The sequence below is a fragment of the Vicugna pacos genome, chromosome 1 (genome assembly GCF_048564905.1).
Source record: "Vicugna pacos chromosome 1, VicPac4, whole genome shotgun sequence".
NCBI classification, from domain to species: domain Eukaryota; kingdom Metazoa; phylum Chordata; class Mammalia; order Artiodactyla; family Camelidae; genus Vicugna; species Vicugna pacos.
The window spans coordinates 64,944,074-64,971,433 of record NC_132987.1 but is presented as its reverse complement, the minus strand read 5'-3'; the positions used below and the strand labels follow the sequence as shown (position 1 = coordinate 64,971,433).

The 27,360-nt window shown below is 35.0% G+C and overlaps 1 protein-coding gene across 9 annotated transcripts in view; it reads right to left on the bottom strand.

Moving 5' to 3' along the window:
• Positions 1-3,994: 3,994 nt before the first annotated feature.
• Positions 3,995-27,360, bottom strand: part of CCDC14 (coiled-coil domain containing 14) — a 44,368-nt gene continuing 21,002 nt past the window's right edge. For 2 of the 9 annotated variants that reach the window (XM_015249114.3, XM_031680385.2), the window contains exons 10-13: positions 20,087-20,169; positions 18,040-18,258; positions 17,833-17,965; positions 11,276-12,934 (exon numbers count right to left, since the gene is read on the bottom strand). In XM_015249114.3, coding sequence (XP_015104600.2) covers positions 12,001-12,934; positions 17,833-17,965; positions 18,040-18,258; positions 20,087-20,169 — 1,369 coding nt within the window. In that variant the 3' untranslated portion in view covers positions 11,276-12,000. Of the gene's footprint in view, positions 4,620-4,995; positions 5,069-5,107; positions 5,720-11,275; positions 14,028-17,832; positions 17,966-18,039; positions 18,259-20,058; positions 20,170-21,828; positions 22,041-27,360 lie in introns of those variants that run through there. The other 7 variants (XM_072963961.1, XM_072963954.1, XM_072963953.1 and 4 more) reach the window with 7 other exon arrangements.

Below are 27,360 nucleotides of genomic sequence, written 5' to 3'. Positions count from 1 at the left end.
GCTGAAAAACTAGGCATATTTCCCAGACTCCCTTGAAACTAGTGTTCTACGTTGTGAATTAACTTCACCAGTCAGATGTGTTAGTACAGTTCTGACAGATGCGGTATGGGGCTGGAATCAAAAGTTCTGGTGATAGTTCCCTGACCCCCAAGCTGGTAGGTGGCATGATTCTGGAACCAGCAGCTGAGACAGCAGCTTCCTAACTGTGATGGACATCACAGTTCCCTTGGGGGGCAGGTTCTGTGGGACTGTCGTGGAGTTATCCCTGGAGGTCCAGCCTATAGCCTGCTACTTGGGTCCCTCTACTGATTTGGTAAGTCCCGAATTTCCCACATTCAATCACTTTCTACTTAAAATGACTAGTTTCTATTATATACAACTGACCCAAATTATTGAATTGTAGCATTACATCTCCATATCATGCAATATTAAGCAGTCATTGAAAAGAATGAATTAGGTCCCTATAAATGACTTACTACTCATCTAGAGGAATTTTCATAGGCACTTCTAAGTGTGAGAAAATGAAAATACAGAAAGATGTGTACAATACGACCCATCTTTGCAAAACAATGATCAACTCCCTGAAATCTCTATAAATACAGGGATCCATGTAGGATTTTATGAGTATGGGGAAAATATTGGTTATGAATATAGGTTACAGGTGTGTGGCTAGAGAAAAGGAAAGGGGCTAATATGGGGAGAGGAGGTAGAGAGCGAAAGGTGTTATGAAAAAAAGCAAGCATGATATGATTCTATATATGCACATTTATTTGGGTGTGTATGTTGCATGCATAAAGAATGCTTGAAAGGAAAAAACCAACATTTTAAACTCAGGATGAGGAGTAGGATTTACTTTCTTTTTTGTATTTTATATAATAATCAAATGTTCACAATGAGCATTTTTAAGTACGATTAGAAAAAAATAAAGATTTTTCATTATATAAAAAGCTAAAAAAAAAAAAGGTGACTTACAATAGCAACAAAAGCTATAAGATGCCTAGGAATAAACCCCACAAAAGTTTAACAGGATTTCTATGGGGTAAATAAGTGGAGCATTATACAATATTAATGGATTAGAAGTCTCTATATAACAAAGATGGCAATTCTCCAAATTAACCTGTAAATTCAAAGCAGTGCCTGTAAAACTCAAGTGGATTTTTCACAGAACTTGATAAACTGATCCCTGAATTCGCACAAAAGAGTAAAAAGCCCAGAATAGTCATGAATAAGAAGAAAAAATCATCCTATCAGATATCAAGATGTTATGAATCTGCAGTAATTAAAACAGTGTGGTATTGCACAGAAGCAGTTAATACATAAATGAAACAGACTAGAGAGAGTAGAAATACAGCCACAGATACTGAGAAACTTGGGAGTGACAGAGATAACATTACACATTAGTGGGGGAGGACAAGATAGGAAACAAACATGCTGGCCTCCCTTTAGAACCCACCCTAGAAATGCTACAGAAGCGACAGACAGGTTAATGGATAACAGAATATAATAATAAAACAAGAACCTTTCAGGAAGATAGGAAGTGGTTGCATTCCAATGCATATGGAAAATGGCAGCCTAGAATTGAAGATGGCCAGTCAGAGGATGAGTTGCAAAAATACAATCTCATATTTTCTTCCCTCCTCCACACTGTTCTGGGTAAGTCACTGCTCACCTCATCATCTCTGGGGCAGAAGAGTAATGCCAGCACAGTGTCACTGGATGTATGCATATCGTTGTGGCAGAGCTGGAGTCTGGCTAGGAGAGCAGCTGACAACAGGCACAGATCACTGTCTTGATCCCTGAGCAGCCCTAATTCATATCCCAATCGTAGGGAGGAAGCTTTTGAAAAAAAGCAGAGCTGAGAGAGGAGATACAGGAAAAGTCAATTCATGTGGTAGGGAGTGATCATGTCCAGACTGAAATAACAGAAGTCATTGGTCCAAGGAATATTTCCTACTGCTATGACCACCACCCCAGGACATGAGACACATTCTATAAACTCATCATGAGGGATCTGAGTTAGAATCTGGATTTCAATCTCCTAACCCAGGTATACATTACCTGTCTATGTAGATAATATTCCCAAGGTTATGAATTTACAGGGGGAAAGAATGATACAAACAAGGTGCACAAGCTTAACAGTCCATGCTAAAGGAAACAGAATCAATGGACTAGATGGACAAGAATTTAAAACACACATAATGAATATTTTAACAATATAAGAGGGAGTAGTGGAAAAATGAAGCAGAAACAAGCAACTATAAAGAAGAACAAACTATGTGAATATTGTAACAACTGAAGTTAAGAACCTAATAAATTATCAGCAGAATGGGTATAGCTGAAGAACAAATTGTGAGATGAAAGATCAGGTCAGGAAACCTTCCCCAGAAGAGTTAAGAATAGATACAGATGGTCAAAATAAGAAAAAAGTTAAGAGACACATAGGTTTGAAGGAGACGCTTAATAGGAATCAAAGTAGAGAGAAAAACAAATTACAAGGAAATATTTGACGAAACAATGACTGAGAATTTTCCAGAATTAGAAAGAGATATAAGATCACTGATTTAAAGAGCTCACAGAGCACTAACAGGAGACATTAAATCAAGAAACACTAATATTCATTAGAGTGACATTTAAAATCAAAGCCAGAGAAAATTCTAAAGGCTTCCAGAGAGAAAACTGTATCACCTTCTTAGCCACACAAGGATCTGCTCCAGGACAGGCTTCTTCATAGCCACACTGGGAGCCAGAAGGCAACAGTGGAACATCTGTGCAAAGGGCTAAAGGTAAAGAAGTCAAACTTAGGATTTTACATCAAAATCAGTATGTTTTAAATCTGATTTTTCCTTGGCTTACTTTCAATTTTGCCTTCATTTCTGAGGTGGCTTCATTTTTTCCTTCCATTTCTTTCCTAAATTCTGCCAACCCCATACTTCCATTCCTCCCACTGTCCCATCACCTTGTCCCTAACTTTTTGCTTCTCTGTTTGGTGCTCTTGATGTGAATTAATAGTTGTTTAAATCAGTTTTAAAAATTCATGACCAAATATTTAGTCAGAACTTTTATCTACTCTATGGTAACATTTTTTTCTGATAAGTGCTTTTAATTTACAGTTTTATTTTTCTGTTTCTTTCTACTTCTATTCTCAAAATGTTCTGTATAGATCCTCTGCTGGTCCTTCTTGATGACTTGTTTTTGTGTTTTCGTTTTTGTTTTTTGAAGCAGATAAGGAAGGTTTTCCTGCATCAGCTATTTGCAGAATGCTTGTATGTAAGAAGGGCTGGAATTTTCCTTAATCTTCAGAGTTTTGCACAGTGACTTGTTCAGTGTTCTTTCTCCACATAGCAATAGGCATCTATATTTTCCCCCAATGTAAAGCCTACGGATCCTCTTCCCATTGTCGTAAATTAAGGCTTTACAACTTTTCCCTCTGGGTGAGCTGCTCTTCATTGAGCAGTGTACTCTGCTAGCTCGTTCTGCTATCTGGAGCTGCAGCATTCCCTGTCTGTTTCCTTTCATATAGACCCAGCTTGATAACTACTGCTTTTGGCAGTTCTTCTAGCTCATTTGTGGCTTGGTTTTAGAGCTGTCTCCTAGTTTTCCCCACAAATGGAGCTTGTACTCCTCTTGTTGGTTTTGATTTCTACAAAAGAAAGGGGAAGGGACAACTTTACACTACCATCTTCACACTGAAATCCAATGGAAACTATAGTTTAAATGTGAGGGTGGAATAAAAATATTCAAGTCCTCAGAGAAGCACCACACAATCTCTTTGAAAGTGATATTATCTAGAAGAGAAATAAATACGGAGGGCACCTGAGATAGGAGTGTTAAAGGAAAAGACAAAGCACAGCAATTCAAAGCTAAAATTCTTTATGACCCCACAGTTAGTGTCCATGAGTACTGTGTGCCTGCTTCCTTTGGTGTTGGGAACCTTCTCCTTGGAAGCTGTAGCATTTTGAGCTGCAGAGAGTCATTAAGATCATATTTCCTCATCTGGCAGGTCCTGGGGCTCTAGGTCCCTCAGAGGCACACTTTGGTCTTTAAATGCTCAATGTGGCACACAGTAGAGAACTAATAAATTATAAACAGTTGAAGGTCACATAGACTATGAAGATAGTCACTTGGTCACCTGACTTCCAATCCAGGGCTCATTCTCTTCTAATGCACCGTTAATAAAATGAACTTTCCCATAGACTTAACTATCAGTGCCTGTTCAAGTTAGTGTCTTATATTCATCAATGATCTATCATGACCTTTTCTCACACTTTGGCTAAAGATACAAAACTACAGTTTAAATTCTCATACTCTTTCTGGGTTAAGTTAGGGGACAAGAGAAGTTGCTTTATGTGTCATCTATTATTACAGAAATCTGACCAGATGGATTTTTAGACCAGTTGAGATGGGGGGAGGGAAAAGGTGATGACAAGTGATTTCAGTCTCTCATGAAAAAAATGATCATTAGCTTTGTGTGGGGGAAGGGTGAAGTGGTGGTATATAGGTCACTGCTCTAAATGGTGAAGACCTACTTACTCAAATATTTATTAACTTGTTCTAGCTTGTGTCCCATCTTCCACTAATCTATCTCCCTATCTTAAGACAGCAAGTCTCATAGTATTGACCTAAAAAAAAAAAGAGAGAGAAAAAAAGATTAATTTTCTTTCCTACCATTGAGGCTCTGGATTTAAAAATTTTCCCTTTACTCCTTTCTTCTCACCAAACCACAAACTACTAACCTCCAAAAGGGTCTGTTCTGCTTGTTTTGGAGCTGCTGACTTTTAAAAATACTTGATTCTGGTCTCCTACCCTATTCTGGGCCTAGAGCTCACAGCCAAGTGCAGAATAATCTGCAAAGGATGGTGGGGTAAAAATATGTACCTTGGATGTGTGCTCTCTATTGAGCTGTGGACAACATTCCTTGTTTTAGATTTGAACAAATGTGTAAATCTCCAGCTCCAAAGTGGACAAAATTTTCCCTCTGGATAGTCTGTCATACCTCTGCATGTCTCTTTATCTCCATGGAAAAGGAGCCCTCTTACTCTCTGGCTGAAGAGAAGATAGTGTTGGGGTCCTGGAAATGTCAGAACTCACTGTGAGTGCCAGTGTTGATGGGAGAACAACTCATGTAACTTTTTCCATCTACTTTAAAAACAAGTTTGAATGACTTTTAATGGAATTGGCCAAGTGATAGGTGAGAAAATTGTTTTATTAGCATTATGCCACATGCCAAACAGAATTTAAGAACACTGTGTGCCTTTCATAAAGCAAAAATAAAACCTTAAATTTCCAGTACAACACACACACACACACACACACACACACACACACATACATGTAGACCAACTATATACAATTAGTGACCATTATCAACTATATAGTGTTGATAGTTCACAAAGCATTTTTCACTTATTTAATCCTCACAATAAATTACAGAAGGAATTTCTTATTATTAGACTGTGCTAGTAGAGAGAAAAAGGCATACAGCTAGATTTTGGTGACAGATTTGAGGCCCCAGCAGTTTAAGTGATCATGAGATTCAGCTGATATCCAGGAGACACCATAGTGAAGAAAACAGACGGAGAATCACAGTATCTGGGTCAAGGTGTTAGCTGTGGGAACTTGAGCAAATGACTTTAATATTTTTGGCTTCGGTTTCCCTGTTTCTAAAACTGAGATTGGACTAGATGATCGTAAGTCCCCTTTTACCTGTAAAAGTTGGCGTCTGTAAAACATAAAACCAAAACTATCCACAGTGTTTTATACCAGGAGTATTTTAAACTTCTAAGTAGGGAATGGTAATAGAAATGATGATGTTCAAATATTAGTCCTGAGATATATGGAATTATTAAGAGATACCAGGAATATCAGAGCTTTTTGAATCATATGTGACAAATAATAACCTCCCTTCTTTATATAAGTCTTCTTTGGAGTTGGCAGGGCCTTCCGACTGATTGGAAGAATGACCTACTTCATATATAGTCCAAAATACTCTGAGCAAAACCTGATGGTTAACTAACTGAAAGACACGTTTGGTCAAAATGCTAGGAATACATTACCAAATAGATTGTTAAATCATGAGGTGACCAAAGAGAACGTTTAGTCAAATCCTCACATTTTATAACTGGAAAAAAAGGGTTCATACAGACAGCAGTAGAACCTGAACCCAGGGATCCTGACCCCCAATCTAGCTCTTTTCACCATTCCTTATGGCCTCTAAGAACAAACCTGGCTTCAAGGAGAACAAGCACTTTGAGTGATAAATATGAACTCTTCCTTTAGGGACAGCTATGGCCAATTGTTTGACAATAACCTCAGTCTTTGAGTTACTGCTCATTTCTAGCTGGACAGGGCCTGGGACCCCTGAGCTGCCCTAACATGATGGCACACAAAGTACCAAGAATGACAATAAGAATATTATCTGGAAACTAACTATAGCCCTAATATGATGTGTAGTATACTGTGATGGCTTAAGATAACCAACTCAATCTTTGCCCATTTTAAAACAATTTTAACTAGATTGTAGGAAATGATAAGCTAACTGTATTCTGCCTGATCATATCACATCTGGAGTTCATTGCTCATTGCTGGATTTAAATTTTAAGACCTTGACAAACTGGAGGACTTCAGAAGTGGGCAAGCAGGATGGTGAGGGCTATTAATTATTATTTTCTTAATTGAAGTTTAGTGGATTTACAATATTATGTTAGTTTCAGGAGTACAGCCAAGTGATTCAGAGATATATATATATATATATTTTTTTCAGATTATTTTCCATTACAGGTTATTGAATATAGTTCCCTGTGCTATACAGTAAATCCTTGTTGCTTATCTATTTTACGTATTGTAGTTTGTATCTGTTAATCCCCAGACTCCAATTGTCCCTTCCCATCTCCTCCTTTTCCCCTTTGGTAATCATAAGTTTGTTTTCTATGTCTGAGTCTGTTTCTGTTTTGTGTATAGATTCACTTGCTTTATTTTTTAGATTCCACATGTAAGGGATATATATGTGTCTCTGACTGACTGACTTCACTTAGTGTGATATTCTCTAGGTCCATCAATGTTACTGCAAATGGCATTATTTCATTCTTTCTTATGGCTATGTAATATTCGTGTGTGTGTGTGTGTGTGTGTGTGTGTGTGTCTAGCACATCTTCTTAAACCAGTAGTCTGTTGATGAGCAATTGGGTTGTTTCCATGTCTTGGCTATTATAAATAGTGCTGCTATAAACACTGGGGTGCAGTCTTTTTGGATTAGTTTTCATCTTTTCCAGATATATGCCCAGCAGTGGGATTACTGGATCATATAGTAGCTCTATTTTTAGTTTTTAAAGGAACCTCTATACTGTTTTCCACCATTGCTGCACCAATTTACATTCCCAACAGTGTAAGAGGGTTCCCTTTTCTCCACAGGGTGAGTGCTCTTTAAATGCTGTCATAAGTCACAGGTTGTACACTGTCCTCCAGCTGTCAAAGTGCTTTGCCTACATTTATCCCTCCTACAAATCAGTGAGGTAGGCTGGTGGACTAGATTAACCTTACAGGGAATTTAAAAAAAAAGTTTCTGCCCTATCTCCAGTCCTAAAGATTTAAGAATCTGTTGCTTCTCCACAGCACAAGCCATAGTGTAAAACTGTTTGCTAAACAAGTGAATTTTGCTTCAGAAAATAACAGGTATAAAGAATACAAGTTACAGGGAGGTGAATGCTAGGAGCTTAGATGTGTGTAATAAAGCTATAAACCAGGTGTTGCATGAAATTACCTAGAAGTGAAGACTAGATGACCATTTGTCAAGGATTTAGTTAAGGCCAACAACAGTTATTAACTGCCTATTATCTGATAGGCACCAAGCGTCACAGGGGTGTCAAAGATGAATAAATCCTGGCCAGCTGCCCTTAAGCGTACAGGGTAGGAGAGGCTGATATATAAACTGATACCCACATCAGCAGAGGTATATACAGGGTACAGAAGTAGTACCTCGGGTTTGAAGGGTGAGTAAGAATTTGTCAGGAGCCTGAACTATAGCATGGTCCAGGCAAACGGTGTACCTGGGATCTTACTGGTGGTACGTATGACTGTAAAACAGATGCCCTCTCTGGGTATAAGAATAAGACAGAAGACCCCTAAAGTCCTTTCAAAAACCAACTTTAAGTCCTTCAGAAGTCCCCAAGACCTTACAATCTCTGATAATAATTCTCTGGGAGGCCCTACTCAGGACAACAGCCTTAAATAAGATAGTGCCCAGTTCTCTACACATGTGTACTAAAACATCCAAATACAATGTGTGATATAGTCACAGAACCCATTTGTTTAAGCGATTCTGAACAGGATGAAATAAAAAATTAACACTGATTATGATCAATGATTAAGGGAATGTTAGCTCGCAAATCAAATCCAACTTTAACTAGTGGTATGCTTAAATCCTGGACTCCTAAAAACAATTTTTGAGAAGGGTCCTCTCACTCTAATAATTAAAATTTTAGCCAATTCTGTCATTCTTTGTCCTCTTACCCCATTTTCTTCTTCATAGCATTTATCCTTTGCTTGTTCACACAGTGAGTTCCTTAGGGGTAGAGAATACCTGTCTTGCTCACTGTTGTATTCTTAGAGCCCAGAACAGCACTTGATACATATTAGAGCTTTCAATTCACTTATTCATTGAATGAATGAATGAATGAATCTTTAGCTGAAGAGACTGGCCCACAATGTGAGCACTAGATACATACTTAAGTTGTGATGTGGCTGCATGCCCTTTCTATCTCACTAGGCTTTGCAATTCTGCCCTACTTCCAGGTAGTTGAAGCAGGCTTTTGTAACTTAAAGCACTTGACATAAATGCCACTATTAGTGCAAAGTGAAGATTTCTGGATGATTCACTACACTCCAAGGGTGGCAAGGATAAGAGAAGAATGTGCGCCAAGTATTTCTTTGGCTTCTTTAGCCCTGCTCCTGGGATCTCTACACTTGGTAAAATAGATTCAGATTCTAACTTTCATCTTCAATCGTATTCACAAATACTAAATCCATTATGAACAATTTGTATATTACCTCCAGAGATCCAAGAAAGGACAGTAGAATAGTGTCAAAATGCTGGAGGATAGTTTCTTCCCTTTCTGCACCCAGTATATATCAGTAGATACTGGCTTCATCCTGCCAGAGGTTAGGGGACACTTCACATGCTTTTCACATTCTAGGACATCAGAAAAGGCTTGTGAGAAGGCTGAGACTAGGGACCAGACTGACTCTTCCGAGACTATGATGAGGCAGTTACAAAGACTCCTAGTGTGAAGATCTCAACTGAACTACTGTGAATGGGCACTCTTTCTCTCCTTTTTAACCCACTCTCCATTATCAGTTATTAAGACTTAAAATTAGAATTTGTTAAGTTTGAGCTTAACCAAGAACTTGATTTGGGGGGGGGGCAGGTAATTAGGTTTAATCATTTAGTTTTAGAAGAGGTGCTGGGGATTGAACCCAGGACCTTGTGTATGCTAAGCATGTGCTCTGCCACTTGAGCTATACCCTCCCCCGATTTTTCATTTTAGACATTGCTCAGGGTGACTTGAACTGATCAAATTAAAAACCTTAGTGTCATCTTTGATTTCTCATTCTCTTTCATTTTCTATTAAGTCACCAAACCTATTAAAAATTTTTTCAATTTGTCTCTCTTTTTTCACTTTTATTGCTAACGGCTTATCAATTTATGTCTGGACTACTGCAACAGTTTTCTAAGCGGTCTCTAGCCTCTCCGTCCTCAATATTTATTTACCATTACTCTATGCAATTTTAAGAACATTCAATTCCATCTGTGATCCTCAATGTAAAAAAAAAAAACACCACCAAAGGAATCCTTACACTGAATGACTTCATAGTGTGTAATGGTTATTCCTCAGCCTGGAGCTCAAGGCATTCTACAATCTGACCCCAGCTCTTCTAAACTGTGTTAGCATCATCTGTATTGCCATTACCACATGGTCATCTCAATCCCTCTATTTTTGTCAGGTTGGTGTATTTACCGTCGTCTTAATACACCACTCAACCGCAACATTTTGATGATACTGACTTTCTATGGGGTTAACATTTTGAGGATTTTGAGGATTATCCAAATCCTATTCATTCTTTAAGATCCAAATGAAGTTTCTTCTATTCCAGTTCTTTTTCTACCATTTTTGGGCTTCTTTCTACTCTAAACTTCTATGAAACTCAGTGTCTATCCCACCCACTTTGCTATGGTCTTATTTCATCTTAAAACGGAACCAAATTCTTTCATGTTTCTATGCCATGTGTGTGTCTTATATCAAATAAACAGTAAGCTCTTGATAAAGGTCCCTCAAGGATTTCCCAGTCTAATTTATTCTTTAATCAAACTATTAACCCCTAATTAACTGAACCTACAAACATTTAAAATTGTTCTTTGCACCTAATGATGCCCATCCTATATTAAGGTCAAAAGTGGACAATTTTCTTGTATTATCATCTAATAATCTTAAGAACTTACTTCTGCCTATGAATAACAACTGAATATTTGGGAGTAGACAGATGACATAATTTTCTTCCTTGCTTTGTTATTTCATATTTATGAACTGTACCTCTGACCTTATGTGTTCAAGAGTTGTGACCTGTTACCTCTACATAATTAATTTATGAATTAATTTATGAATATCAGAAGTAAGAAAAATTAAAAACATTAACAGACAATTCTGTGAAAATAGGTTAGAATTCATTTACTATTTTCAGACTTGAGAAATCTCTTTCTATAAACTCTGAACATGTCAAAGAGACTGTACCTGGGTCCTTCAGAAGTTGTAGTCCCAACATTTAAAAACCAGCAGGAAGAGGCTCTGGTATCAGCAGAGCACACTTTAACGCTGAAATCTGCTCAAGCACTAAAGACAATGACCCAGGCAGGTGACGTGTATGAAGTATCACTGATAGCACAACATTCACCAACTTTCTAAGAGTTAAAGTGTGCTGCTTAGATGCAAGGAGATGACACCAAGTAGTTATCATCTTCTGGAGTCTAGCAATGTTGGCATCTAGTGCTGCAAGACCATTTCAAAAGTCTTGTTCATCACGAGAAGTGAACCATGAAAAAGAAGAGATGTGCTAGGTATACTAGGAAGTGCTAGTATAAAGAAGCAGAGACCAACCTAGTTCATATTACTTATAGAATAGACAGTGTTCTCAGCTAAAGTGCTAAAAAAAAATTCATCCAGAAAGGCAGAATTACAACTAGTTCAAGATTTATAAAATCTACCATGTTCAAACATAATGACAAAAAACAAATAAACACTTATTTATTTAAAAACCAAATTTCCAAAAGTAAAACTTATCTGTTAATACTTCTTTATCAGTCTGACTTTAGTTTTTAATGGTCTTAAACATGCATTCAGGATAAAAATAAATAAAAGTGTCAAAATTTTAAGAAACCATATATTAACTTAGGATATTATCTATATATTTTTAGACCAATCAACATTTTTAAGAAGTGGAGATATTGGCACATTTTCTCTTAAAATAAATGTTGATATGCCTCACCAACACCACCAGCCTGTAGCACAGAGTATCCCATATAAAAACACAGTGTCATTAAAATCAAACAGGAATTCTGAAAGAGAAAAGAAACTCTAGTTTTTAACACAGTAAATTATACCCAAAGACTCCCTTTCCATTATCCTTTAGGATGACCAGAGAATCCTTCTAACCTGCACCCTGAGCCCAGCAAAATAAGAAAAAGCTCTAATTGCTAAATACTAAATAAAATATTTACAATACTTACAGTACTTTCCTAGTTATACACAACTTTCTTCTTTTAGCAAATGTCAACTTCTTAGGATGACTTGTTTCTATAAGCAGTGTCAATATATTCCAATAATAAATTTATTATTCATACAATTTATTCTTTCACACATAATTAATATAAAACTTTTCTCTAAAGAAATTTAAAATATACATTCAATGTAGCCAAGTTCTACTCTTAAAAAGGATTTTTCTCTTCTTCTGAGTTTATTTCTCCAGAAGACCGGTCCTTAAGGACTCCTGGAGGCGAGCAATGTTGGCATCCAGTGCTGCAAGGCCATTTCGGAAGTCTTGTTCATCACGAGAAGTGAACGTTGAAAAAGAAGAGATGCTCCAATCAGAGGTCAAGTCAGAATTTAAAAAGCTACCATCGGAGAGTGCACTGCTTTTCACCTGAATGCTGCTGCTCTGACAAGTGGAGGGGCCGTGACATGCAGCCAATTCCTCTAGCTCCTTGGTGGCAGCAGGGATCTTGCAAATGGCTTCCTTTATTTTCTCGAGGAGCTGTTTGTCCTCCATATCAGCTGTTCTGGAAAGTTTCTCAGGCACATTTGCTTCCTTTTTGGAAGAGGAGCAAACTCCGAGTGCACACAATTTATTTTCTTTTTCAGCGACAAGTCCACTGTTGCCGACACACTGCGGTGGAGCTACACTGAGTTGTGGCTGGGGGGATAATCTCTTGGACAGTAGTGATTTCTTTACTGAAGTGCTTCTAGCAAGTGGAATGTAAATTGTCTTATCCAAATTATACTCTTCTATTAAAGTTGTAACTTCACTCTCCTCATCAGAATCCTGTTTTGAAAGGGCAGAAATGATTCCTGGGGCTGATACTTCCTCCATGCTCCTAGTATTACTATGTTGAGAGCCTTTGGAGGGCATAACATTTTCATAGGGTCTACCTCGCACTATGTTTTTCTCATTGTTAATTGCAGAAAGTGGTTCTGAATGTGTAATGATAGACCGATCTGGTTCTAACTTATTTAAGTAGCTCATTATGGAAGTGTGAGCAGGGATTGGGTCATGCTGAGGTTGTTTTTCATAAATGTTCAGAACTGATTTGGTAAGATTATTCCCAGACTTGCAGCGAGCACTGTCCATACTAAGATCTGAGAGAAGCTTTGCCATACTGCTCTGTAAAGTTCTGTTAAGAAGAATTTAGTACACTAATTATTTCTTTTTACCCACTTCTTTATTTATTCAAACACACTCATCTTTTAAAAGAAAGGATTTGAGGCAAGCACTACTTAATATGGAAAAAAGCAACTAAAAGCCCAAAATCACAGAACATACTCTGGACACAGTAAATTAAAATGACAAATGAGAAAAGATCTTGGTCTACATCCTAATAAACACTGGAAAAGACAGACTGTGTCACTTGGAAGAATGAGCAGGTACTAATTTGTTACAGATTTTCTTCACAAACGCATCACATATGTTAAACAGTATGTAGTCCAGTTTACCCTTTAAAAAAGATGTTATTTCCCTACGTATATCATCAAGGAACTAGAAGCTTTAAAGACTTGAATATGCCACATTTTCTGATCCATCAATTTGCACTTCTAGGAATTTATTCTCCTGATATACACCAAGAGGTTGTACCCAAAGATATATTTACAAAGATGTAATTAATCATAAAAAAATAGATGGACAATATCTTTACCTTCAAGTACAGTGGGCTGATTTTAGGTAAATTACAGTATAACTGCATCACAGCCATTTATACTCATGTTGGAGAGAGTATTTATTAATGGGGAAATATTTGTTATATAAGGTTAGCCGTAAGTAACATAGTAACTATACTATTTTTGTAAAAAGAGTTATATATCCAAATAAAATATTAAAAGGAAATCTCTATACTAAACACTTAGCAATGATTATATCTTTAGATATGGAATGAGTAACTTTTTTCCTACAAAAGAAAAAAAAAATTTTTCCCAATCTGGCTTACACTATCATCTTAAATATGCTATGTTTTGAGTTCTGATTGCTCTTCAAATGGCAATGGCTCCAGCCACTTTTTCTCACACCTCTTTCAAGAAGCTAATAAGCTACTATTAAAAGATAAAAAATATGCCATAGAAACATATCTTTAAGGAAATGCTGTAATGAATAATGACCCACTAGTTAATTCAATCAGACGGCATACTGGAATTTTTATTTTTAGAAAAGAAATACTTATGGTGAAGTTCCTTTCCAGACTTAAATAAAAATGTTATCTTTGCTGTGTGCAAAATCTGTAATACAGAAAGGAAGGAAGGGACAATGTAATAAGATCTGAATCTCTGGAAATTAGTATCAATCACTAAGTTTCTCATGTGCAAACAAAATGTGACACCACTGTCTTTGAAATTAATAGAAAACTCTGTAAGTAAAGAGATAAAAATATGTCAAAATTTTAAAGGCAGTAATACAAGTACCTAAATAGCTACAAAGAGAATATATTCGTGTTTCTGTTATATAAGACTTAGCTACACACACTGATTTTTAATGCTTAGAAAACTGGCATATTTTCATAATAAGAAATGTAATGTTCTTTTTTGGCTACTTAAAAAATACAGTAATTTATATAACTATCAGCACTTGTAAGAGTGCTCTTAGACACTATTAGAATATTTACATTTACTTACTGAAAAATATATTAATTTCCCACACATTTTAATGGTTTTATAACAAGTTATTATGGTAAAATCTAAAAAAAAAGGATAAAGATGTATTTTGAAATTATTGAAGGTTGGAGAAGAAAGAGATAGTTTAGGAAATTTGTTTAGAACTTGTATGTGTAACTTCTAGCCCCATTATCCTTCTAGTCTGAGAAAGGCATTTAAAAATTTTGCAAAATCTCTAAGAGCCTATTTAACACATACAAAAAACATACACCTATCTGACTGAGGTGTACAGCTATAGGAGGAGAGATGGGGAGAGGAGCATGAAGACTCATCTGTACTGTCAGATGTCACTGTTTTACTCTCTAATGTCAAAAATAAAGTTTAAATAGTCACAGTAGCCCAGCTATAGTACTGGAGATGTTCCTAATTAACTGAATTGCATAGGGTGCCACCAAACATATTACAAATCACGAATGTGGGTGAATTTTGATACAACTGAGCTCAAAGATCATTTGTGTGTTTGTTTTGCTTTTTAATTTAAAGGACAAAACAAAAATTTTCATCAATGTGTATACTTAGCATTACTGAGTCTTCAGAAAATGCAGTGGTGGTACCCACCCCTACAAAGCACTGTGCTAAGCCTGTCCACTATGTTTCTACAACCATTTAGAGTCCAGTTAGTCGGACTAATAGGTGAGCTAGTAGTCACGAGGCAAGATTTATGCCCAGCATAAATAGAAAAGATCCTTGACAACAATGGAGAAAAAAAAACTGACAGGAAAGTTCTTGAGAGTCTTCAGAAAAGGAGGAGAACAAAATATCTGATCCCACATAGTCTTTTCTAAAAGCAGATAATATATAAGAATAAATGAACTTTCTCAGTTCCTATGCTTCTATGTTAGAGTAATGTTAAGGCTCTAATGAGCATGCAAATCATTACTCATTCCTAAAAAACACTGGAAAAGACAGACTGTGTCATTTGGAAGAATGAGCAGGTACTAAGGTATCTTCTTACAAAGACAGAAGAATCTCTCAATAACGGGTCATCTTGTCTCAGAGAGAAGCTATCCTCTTCAAAACACGAAGCAAGGCTGAAGAGGGAACCTGAAGTCCTGGTGCAGGTCCCAGCTCAGGCCCCAAGTAAGTTAATCATGAAAGTCAGGTAAGTCCCTTCATTTCTTTGGGATTCCACTTATACTAATTTCTAGAATAATTGTACTATTACTTAACTCTATTACTGTTTAACTTGCATGGCCCCAGTTTCCCCATGGAAATGCAGATATTTAAATTTTTCCTCCATAAATGAGGACAAACAAAATAATAGAGAAGACTTTGAAAAAAAATTCAAGAACTCTACAAATAAAAGATAACATCAGCTTCTAAGATTTACAGCTACTAACCAATATATATGTAATAGATAAACAACAAGTTCATACTGTATGGTGCAGGGAACTATGTTCAATACCTCGTAGTAACTTATGGTGAAAAAGAATATGAAAACGAATATATGTATGTTCATGTATGACTGAAGCATTATGCTGTACACCAGAAATTGACACAACATTGTAAACTGACTATACTTCAATAAAATAAATATATATGTGTATATATATATATGTGTGTGTGTGTGTGTGTGTGTGTATACATATAAAATCAGCTTCTAATGTCACACCTGGAAAGGAGCTGGATTTAGCAGTATGAAGAAAAAGACTGTGGGAAAAAACTCCCAGGAAACTAGATCTTCTGCTTTATTTCCTGCTTGGGGCCAACAACCATGCCCCTTAGAATGAGGAGATGTTCCCAGTGACACCTAAGAATTGCTCATGGAACCTGACCATGTTGACTGTTCTGTTTCTCTTTTCCAAATTGCATACCATATATACTTCTAAAAAAAGCTTATTGAGATATAATTTATAAACTATAAAATACACCCTTTTAAAGTGTACATCCTAGTGGGCATTTCGTATGTTCATAGAGTTTCACAACTATAACTTCTTCCCAGTTTCAGAACATTTTCATTACCCTGAAAAGAAACTCTACCATTAGCAATCACCCTGCATTCTTGCCCTTTTCCCCAGCCCTTGGCAACTACTAATCTACTTTTTGTTTCCAGGGTTTGCCACTCCGGACATTTCTTATAAATAAAATCATACAATATGACTGGTTTCTTTTACCATACTTACTTAAAAATAACAGAGATTTTACTCCAAAATTAATCCTTAGAAAAACATTTCTTTGGAGACTTTACAAGGGCTTTCATAAGAACGGACACTCTCTTAATCACTTCACTTTGAACAAGAGTGGTATAAGCCAACATTTTAGAAACTTTGACTAGAGCCTAGCTAATTATAACCCTACATGGATATAAAAGTATATTCTGCTTTTCTCACTGTTTGATAAAAGTTTGAGTGAAATTATTCTGTGAAAGATGAATGTGGGAAAAAAGTAATATTTCTATATTAACATAGCTTATTTAAAGTCATTTCAAATGTTTATAAAACTAATTTATTATATATACATATATAATATATGTATATACATTTATTATATATGTATATACATATATTATATATGTATATATATAACTATTTCATCTATTTCCCTAAAAGTTTATAATTCAAAGTGGGAAAAAAAGCTTATAATTCAATCTTCACATGATCTTCTCATGTGAAATACAAAGAAGACTGTTTTATATTTGGAACTATACATTTTCAGGGTCATTCAAAGGCACGGTCAGATTTGATGATATTAAGGCCTAAAATAACCAACTTCTCAAGGATTTACAAAATTAGTTGAAAATCCAATTCCTGACAACTGTCTCAAGAGAAAACTGAACTTGATAAGTGCGTATCACACAAAAATTGAGCAAAGTGGTTTATTTATTTGAGATAAGACACGTTAAGGAATCAAGGTATCTTAGGGGCTGCTGCCAACTCCCTCATTTTACTGATGAAATGAATGAGACTCAGAGAGGCTAAATGACTTACCCAAGATCATATGAATGAGGGCTTAATGTGCTAAGTGCTTTTCATGAATTATTTCTTAGTCCTCCCATCAACTCTAATCATGTCTCCACTTTACAGCTAAGGTTTAGAAAGGTTAACTATCTCTTGCTCAAAGTCATATAGCTAATACATGGTAGAGCTGGGATTCCACAGGTCTCTCTGGCTTCAGAGACACAAAACTCTTAACCATTTTGCTAAACAAGTCTTCAGCTCATCAGAGCCCTTTTCCTGGAGTCATGTGGTTTAAAAAAGCATTTAGCCATGTTTTGAATTTAAACTAACTTAATTGGAACAGAAGAAAACATCATTAGAAATGAGCAAACACATCGAGAAAAAGATAGGGGTAAGAGGGCAAGTCTGAAATTATTTTGAAGTTTATAAATACATCTAACAGAAGGCCTAAGTTATTCAAATGAGGTCAATATTACCTGGTTAATTCTCTCAGTCGAGTCACCTCGGCATCACGCTGACGTAAGGTTATTCCCAATATCTGATTTTCCTTTTCAGCAGCTTCTAACTTAAACCGGGAGCTTTCCACATTGACTAAGGCTTCCTCCAATTCTAAAACAACAAAAAAGTCTTAGTTTCCTTATTACTTTAAAAAAAGTGACCATAACCATAGTTGAAACACATACCAATTTTCATTCTTGTTGTCTCAATGTCAAATTGCTGTTTATTTTCAAGTAAAGTTTGATCTTTCTCTTTAAATATGCCAGCAAATTTTCTGTTTTCATCTTTTTGATTTTCTATTACTTTTAAAAGCTCTTCATTTTTACTCTGTAGTAATTCCTGGCTCTTTAGTGACTCCTGTAATTGATTTTGCAGGGACTTGTTCAATGACTGAAGAGAAAACACTGTAGGACAAAATAGATCAAATAATTGTTACTCCAATTTAAAAAGTATAAACTTGGAAAAGATCTGTTTTTAAAAAAGAAAAGGCTTGGAATTTATTGATTTTGCTTAACAATTATATGTTTGAGCAGGTCTATGTAAATGTATTTTAAAAGTTGATTGGCAGAAGTCATATCTTTCTTCTCCAATTGATATTTGGGGCACTAAATTTTTTACCTTTTTATATGAAATAATAATACACGCACAAAGTAAAAAAATTCAAAAACACCATGAAACACCAGCGATACCAAATGATTCTCAGTGAAAAGCCTCTCTCCCATCTCACCTCCACTCTCCCCCCAGAAGCAATCACTATTAACTTTGATGTCTTTCTGGAAAATACTTTTGTATATGACATATATTTAAACATAAATGAATCATAATATACCCACAGTTTCTAATCTTGCCTTTTTTTTGATTGTTATGTTTCAGCAGATAGGTATATCACATCCTTTATGATGGCTATAAAAATGTACGGCACCACTCATTTAGTAATTGCAGCCTTGAGTGAAGGCTTACTACATGGGAGTATTAGAATCCCGGCATACAGTGGTGAACAGCAGAGACGTGGTTCCTGTTCTCATGGAGCTAACAGCAAACAGTAAGTATGAATAGTAACAAGTGCTCTCAAGGAAACAAGAAGTAAAAGGCAGAGAATAAAAAGAGAGAAGCTACTTAGAACGGCAACCACTCATCTCCTCACTGCCCATCTTGGCCTCCTCTCTCCCACTCCTCCCCATCGTTTATTCATAATGGAACCAGAGTGATCTTTTCCAAAATTACTCTGGTGAAGTTGAACATTTTTATGAAGTGTGTTCTGTTGGGTGCTTCTGTTTTTTTTTATTCCTTTGTAAGAGATATTTTTATATATTAGGAAAATAAAGCCTTTGTCACATCATGTAGTACCAAAAAATTCCCCCATTTTGTTCATGCTTTTTGAAGTATTTATAATTTTGCTCTGCAAAAAATGAAAGAATTTCTGGGACATATTTTATTAATCTTTCCTTTGTGGCATCTGAGTTTTTGTCAGGCTTAGGAAAAGTTCCCAAGAAAAGTTCTCATCTTTTCCTCTAGTACTATTAGTTCTCTTTCTTTTCTTTTACTTTAAACTGTATGATCCATAAGGACAATTTGGCAATATCTGTCAAAACTGCAACAGTATTATACCCTTTTACTCAGCAATTCTACAGCTGTAATCTACAAAAATGCTCACACGTGCATAAAGACATATGTATAAGGACTTTTATTGCAGGATTATTTGTTTTTGGAAAAGGGGGAAGTATGTAGACATCTGTCAGGAGAGGGTTTTAAACACATTATGATTGAACTACATAAACAGAATAACCACGTAGTTCTTAAATAGAAACATATTTCTGTATTTTGATAGAGAAAAATATCTACTACATATTAAGTGAATAAATGCAAGCTCTATACAGTGTCATCTCATTTCTACAAAAGAAAAAGTACATACATAGTTCTATTAGCGCCTATTAGTAGCTATTCAGTAAGTATTTGTGAAATAAATCAATTATATATGAACAGGAAATATGTGAAAGAAAATACAGCCTTTTAAAAAAAATAAGGGTGTATTATTGGGAAGTGATAGCATAAGTCTTTTATTTTTGTGTTTCTGCACTATTTTAAATTTTAATATGGAGTATTATTCCTACTTTTTAAATATTTTTTTTAAAAGTCCACTTTAGACAAAGTAATTAGGAAACCTCAATACTTTATCAAGATTTCTAGAGCCACAAAGAATTTACCATCAATGCTTCAAGTCCTTTTACCTACATTCAAGGTTGCATTCCAAAGAACCAGATGCCTTTTGAGTTTTTTCTCGTTCTCTAAGTTGCTGGTTCAAAATTCTCAATTGCCTAAATAAAATAATGAAGAAACATGAGTACAAGAATCCCCAGCTCATTTAACCGTGTACATCTGGCAGCAAATTAAAATACACAACACAAACAGTGGCATCCACTAGGGCAGCACAAGTCCACCTTATCCTCCAAATAAAAGACAAAAACAAACAACAAAACCACACTACTGCTATTATTATAAGGCCTGAGATAATTTTTAAAAGATTGCCTGGGATAGCATAAAACCTCCCCTCGCTAGAAAAAGGTTAACTTTTTTTCTTCTTCCCTATTTTGTTTTTGTATCTTTTCAGTGATTTCCTTGGTTTTTTTTTTTTCTATTTCTTTTATTTCAATCTCCTCTTGTTATTTCCTTCTGCTTTCCTTCTCAGGAGGTATTTTTATTACTGTAGGAATCATCTACTTTTTAAAAGATCTGCCATAACTATGAACCAGAATATCTACAGGGACTGACTGCTATCAGACATCTATCTGCTTGGTCTGTCACACAGTGAAAACATTGGGAAACACAAATCTATGCTTCTACTAATTTCCTTGCTAGATGTAAAAGTTAATGGCTTTATTTAGGTGAAGAGAATGCTAATAAGCAACAACTTTGCCCCACAATGAACTTCAAAATACGTAGCTGCTTCACAAACAGGAACATACAAAAGGAACTACAAGTGTTTTCTTTACTTCTAGGAAGTTAACGCTAAAAAAAAGTTCTCTAGTATCTTTCCAGAATTACTTACCTGGAAATACTCCGCACTAAAGTATTTTTGTTACAGAATCTAAAACGATAGATCCTACCTCACATCACTTGTATGTATTAATTCAGAATGGATCAAAGAACCAAACATAAAATACAAAAACAAACAAAATCTAACTATACAAGTTTTAGGTGGAAATCTATGTAACCTTGAAGAGGGAAAGGCATTTCTAAGCAAGACTCAAAATCCATCAACCACCAAGGAAAATAAAAGATTTAACTATATCAAAAATTGAAACTTGCTCTAGAATTAATACAGCCTAAAAGAAAATACTTGCTGTACATATAACAGACAAAAGGTCTGTAACATTTAAGAGCTTCTACAAATCAGTAAGAAAGGCAGTAAAATATGACCAAGAATGGGAAATTCACATAAGAAATAAAATAGAAATCATCTATAAGCATATGAAAAATGCTATCTCACTAATATGAAGAAATAAAAATTTAAAACAGGAAGCATTTTAAGGCAATAGAATTGGCAAAATAAAAGGACATAGCACTTTTTGTTGGTGACAGTATATGGAAATGAATTATCTCAACTGATGGGAGTTTACTGGTATAATCATTTTGGATGGTATTTTGGCATTATCCAACAAAATGTAAAATGCTCATAATCTGTGACAAAATAATTCTAGCTCTACGTTACAGAAATAGTTGTATATGTGCAAAAACATCCATAATCTTGTCAATATAAACAAGGATGTTCACAATAGCAATATTTAATAGTGAGAAGTTGGAAATAATTTAAAATGCTGTATAAATTATGATATATCCATACTGTGAAATACTAATACACAGGTATTAAAAAAAAGAGACTGACATGGAAAGCTCTCCAAGAGACAATATAAAGTAAAAAAAAAAAGCAAGCTACAGAACAACAGTGTAATACAACCTCATCTTTGTTTTAATAAAATTCAGCTTTTCTGAAAAGGTTTCTCCTTTATAACAAAGAGGGCAGATCTAGAAAAGGCGGCATAGACTGGTACTTCATAACTTCAACTGGAATGCTTCTTTTGGTATTTTCCAGAAAAACAGCAGGTCCTCTTACACACCAACTGTGTAACAGAAGCTTTGCTTGACAATTCTGTATGTCCCTTCTCTTCTCTTTTACTAGTTCATGCGCCTGAGTTGAGAGCATAATAAAATTGCTTCTGTATTAAGAAAACATTCCCTCCAACCTAACTGTAGAACTAGCTACTCTCTTCCCTCACATACTCAGCTTTCAGGGCCAGGTTTTTCAAAAATGATTGTTTTATTAAAGTAATACTTAATAAAACATAAAAGACGTCTTTTAAAAACGGATAATGTTTTATGCATTATTTTAAAATATTGTGTTTTATACTTAAGTTTACTTGATTTTAACAAAGGAAAAGAAGAACTGCTGACATTTAGGCAAGCATTTCTTTTTTTCCCATTCATTCTTTAAAATATAGCTTTATTCCTAATTACCTCCCCCCCAAAATAAATAAATAAGCAAATAAAATATAGCTTTGAGATAAAACTGATATACAATAAACTGTACATATTTAAAGTACATAATTTGGTAAGTTTAACATAGGATTTGTGAAACCATCAACACAATTAAGATATTCATCACCCGCTAAAGTTTCCTCAGGTCCATTTAATAACATTCCCTTGCCAGACAACTACTGATTTATAAATTAGTTTGCATTTTCTAGAATTTTATCTAATTATATTGTAAATGAAAGCATACAATATATACTTCTAGCCTGGTTTCTTCACTTAGCATAATCATTTTGAGATCCATCCATGCTGTTGCACATACCAATACGTCCTTCCTTCCTACTGTTGAGTGGTGTTCTACTGTATGAATGTACCATCATTTGTTTATCCATTCACCTGTTTGCAGACATTTGGGTTGTTTACTATGAATACACATGAACAAGTTTTTGTGTGCACATACACTTTCACTTCTCTTGGGTAAATACCTAGGAGCGGAATGACTGGGTCATATGGTATATTTGTATTTCTAAGAAACTGCCAAACTGTTTTCCAAAGTGGCTGTACCATTTTACATTCCCATCGGCAAATTATGAAAGCTTCAGTTCCTCAGCATCTTCACTAACACATGGTGTGGTCTTTTGAATTTTACTCATTCTAGTGGGTATGTAGTAGTATCTCATCATGGTTTTATTTTGCATTTTCCTAATGATTAATGATAATGAGCATATTTTCATGTGTTTCTTTGATACCTATGTATCTTTGACAAAGTATTCAAATATTTTGCCCATTTTTAAACTGTATATTTGTCTTATTGAGCTGTAACCATCCTTTAAGCATTCTAGACATATGTATTGCAAATATTTTGTTTATTGTCTGCTTCTTCATTTTTAGTGTCTTTTGAAGAGCCAAAGTTTTAAATGTTGATGAATTCCAATTCATTTTTTTCTTTTCTAGTTCTTTTGTTGTATTTAAGAAATTTTTCCCAACCCGAAGTAACTAAGTCTTCCTCCCGTGTTCTGTAAATTTAGCTTGTATATTAAGATCTGTGATTCATTTCAAATTAATTTTACATACAGTGTAAAAGTAAAGATTGAGGTTCCTTTTTTTTTTTTTTTGGTGTACAGCTCTCCAATTGTTCCAGCATTACTTATTGAAAAGATTATTCTTTCCCCATTGCATTTCCTTGGCATCTTCGTCAAAAATAACTTATCCATGTGCGAGTTTGTTTCTATTGTTTCAGTGATCTATTTGTCTATATTTATGCCAATGCCACACTGTCTTGATTACTATAATTTATAGTTGTAAACTGTAACTTGTCTTTAAATAGGACAGTAAAATTTCATTCTCCTTTCCCAAAGTTGTTTTGATTATTTTAGACTTTATCTTCCATACAAATTTTAGAATCATCTTTCTACAAAAAACTTGCTGGGGTTTTCACCGGAATTACACATAATCTACAGATCAATCTGGGGAGAACTGCATCTTAACAACAGTAAATCTTATAGCCAGAGGATCTGGTTTATCTCTCACTTACATAGGTCTTCTTTAATTTCTCTCAGCCATGTTTTGTAGTTTTCAGTGTACAAGTCTTAGAAATCTTTTATCAAATTTATCCCTGAACTGTTCATATTTTTGATGCTACTATAAATAGTACTGATTTTAAATTTCATTTCAAATTGTTCATTGCTAGTACACAGAAATATAATTAATTGCCTTTTGTATACTGATCTCATATCCTGCAACCTTACTGAGATCACTTATTAATCCCAGTAGCTTTTTTTGTAGATTCCATAGGATCTTCTACAAAGATTATCATGTCATCTGTGAATAAGACAGCTTTACTACTTTCATTTTCAACGTGGGCTGGCTTTTCTTTCTTTTCCTTGCCTTATTGCACTGGGTAGAAACTCTAGCACAATACTGAACAGAAATAATACTGAATATGATTCAGACATTTTTCTAGCATATACAGACAGAAAAAATTAGCTAAACAGTATTTTTAAATTGTGAGATGATACAAATACTATTTTAAAATATTTTGTATTGAATTTAGGATTATATGATTTCAACTGAAAGAAAAGTAACAAGTGAAACCTAAACTAATGAACTTTAGGCAAATATTTCTTTACTTCAGAAAAAATTATTACTAAACAGCCTAAAATAAAGGAAATATGGATACGAAAAATGAAAAACATTGATTTTGGAATTTTTATTGTCACTATTACTAACACATTCTAGCCTGAGCCCATAATCCCACAGTTGTCTTAGTTCATGTATAGATTCAATGTTCATCTCTAATCTACTCCTTTATTTGAACTCATCTCTTGGTTGAATGGACTTTTTCATTCCAGAATCTTTTTGTTTTTAAAAGAGTCCAAGGGGATTGTATTTCCTAAGTTCTTGCACACTTTAGAGCATGACTATTGCCTTTACACTAAAAGGATTGCTGGACCACATGTGAGATTCTTGGGGCATACTTTGTTTCCCTCAGAACTTGGTAAATGATGTTCTATAATCTTCTGACAATGAATATTACTGTGAAAAGGTTGGGACCAGCTTGATATTTTTCTCTTTATGAATGGCTTTTCTTTACAGTACCTATTAAGTTAAATTTTTTTGTCCTTAAGGTATAGTAACTTAACCTTACATCTTGGTGTTGATCGTTTTGCATAGTTTTTCTGAGCACTTTCATATCCTATTATCTGCTGACACAGATCTGTAGATTAGTTGTTTCCTCTTATTTATATATCTTTTAATATTATCTTTAACCTATTTGTTCTCTTCTTTTTTCCAGAAACACTAATTACACCAATTTTGCATCTCTTTTCTTTCTCTTCCACATGTATCACATATTCTCAATAATGTTTAGATCAATCTTTTTCTATTCTGTTTTGTATGAATTCTTCAAACTTATCTACCATGCATTCAGTCATTTAACATATTTATTAGAGTGAGTGCTAGGCACAATTCTCAGCATTGGAGCTAACAAAGAAGATGAAAATGCAGCCTTCTCAGGTTCACAGAGACAGAAAAGAGAACAGAGGTTATCAGGGACTTGAGGGAAAAGAGAAGGGGACTTATTGTTTAATGGGTACAGGCTTTATGTTGGAGATGAAAAGGTTTTCGGTACAGATAGTGGTTATTGGTACACAGTATTGTGAACGTGTTTAATGCCAAAGCAATGTACATTTAGAAATGGTTAAAAAAAATACTGTCATATATTATACCACAACAAAAATAAATTAATAAAAATATTAAAGGGTTTGTGAAGAGAAATAAACTAAGGCTTATAGGAGACACTGAACTATGAATAGTGGCAAATGAAACAGAGATTTGTTGGGGGGCAGCAAACCACAAAAAACAAAACAACAAAATTCAGCCTTCATATTGCTTAAGTTCTAATGGAATATAATATTCCTGACTTGATGTTTGTTTGATGCTCATTTTTTTTGTTGTTTCCAGCAGGGCTTTCATTTTTGTAATAGTTTTTGCTTTTCTATTTTATTTTCCTGTGCTCACCTAATCCACTTTTCTTCTCCTTTTGTCTTTTTTCCTTTAAGCACTCTATCTTTTTCAATCTCTCTTCTTGCTTTTTTTGTATATATATATTTTTATTGAAGCACAGTCAGTTTACAATGTTGTGTCAATTTTTGGTGTAAAGGATAATGCTTTAGTCATACATGAACATACATATATTTGTTTTCATATTCTTTTTCACCATAAGTTACTACAAGATATTGAATACAGTTCCCTGTGCTATACAGTATGAACTTGTTGTTTATTTTTATACATATTAGTTATTCTCTCTTCCTGCTTCTAAGACATACTCTATCACCTTTAATTTCCTTGAAACTACAGAATATTGTTTCAAGTTTTCACAGGTTTTCTTTGGGTGGTTTGTCTTGTGATGTTTATTCATGACCTATCCTTGTCCCTTTGGTCAATTTCTTTATTTTGAATATTATACAAAGATCCATAAATTCTTCCTTCCTGTAGCTTTTGTGGCATCCCTCTCTCCCAGTTTTCCTGCTACTTCCCCATTTGCTCCTCAGGTTTCTTTCCCTGGCTCCTCTTCCTGTGTTCTCTCCTTAAAAAGCTGTTACTGCCCAGTAATTCACCCTTGGCTGTGCTCACAGTCCACACCCTCTTGGTAAGTCTACCATTTATATGCTGATAACAAAGCACTTGCTTTCAATCATTACCATCTCCAGTGCCTACAGCAGTGCCAGATAAATAGCAAACGCTCAGTAAAACTGTGTTCAGTGAAAGACTCCCAAGCTTACATTTCTATCCTGGATCTTGTTCATGGCTTGACTCACACCACACATATCTCTAGGTGGTCTAAATGACACATTCAGCCTGTCTAAATCCTAACTCACTGGCTCTCCCTCTACAGCCTCTAACACAAAAATAAAATGAAATTAAAAAAATAATATATTCTTCCTCTAGTAACTTCCATCTGGAAGAATCATGTTACCATATGTCAAATTATCAGGCCAAAAGACTGAATACCACACCCTAGCTCCTTCTACTCACTTCCATTTCATTTTTTTGTTCTGTATGGGTACCAAATGGTTTTGTATTTGAGTCTAAAATCAAGAAATGGTCATGAATTCCAACTTGCCCTTTAAATATTAAGGTACTCTCTAGCTTAACTGGAACCCCCAACCCTCATCTAGAAAATTTCGGAATGTGCCAGGGCTTTTGGTGGCCACACTTGAATGGGGCACTACTGACATTTTGTGAGTAGGAACCAGGAAAGCTAAATGTTAAGTACTGTGTCAGGAGTTCCACATAAAAACAGTGCAGCCCCAAATGCCAAAGAAATAATGCAGCTAGCTATTTTTTTTTAAGCCACAAGATGGCAATAAACACCGAAAAAGTCCTTGAAAGATCAGTTTTCTGGCTAAAAAGAAACATGAAGTTTCAAAATGTTCAAACAAGAAAAAAAATTTTCTTTGATTGAAAATTCTGCAAAA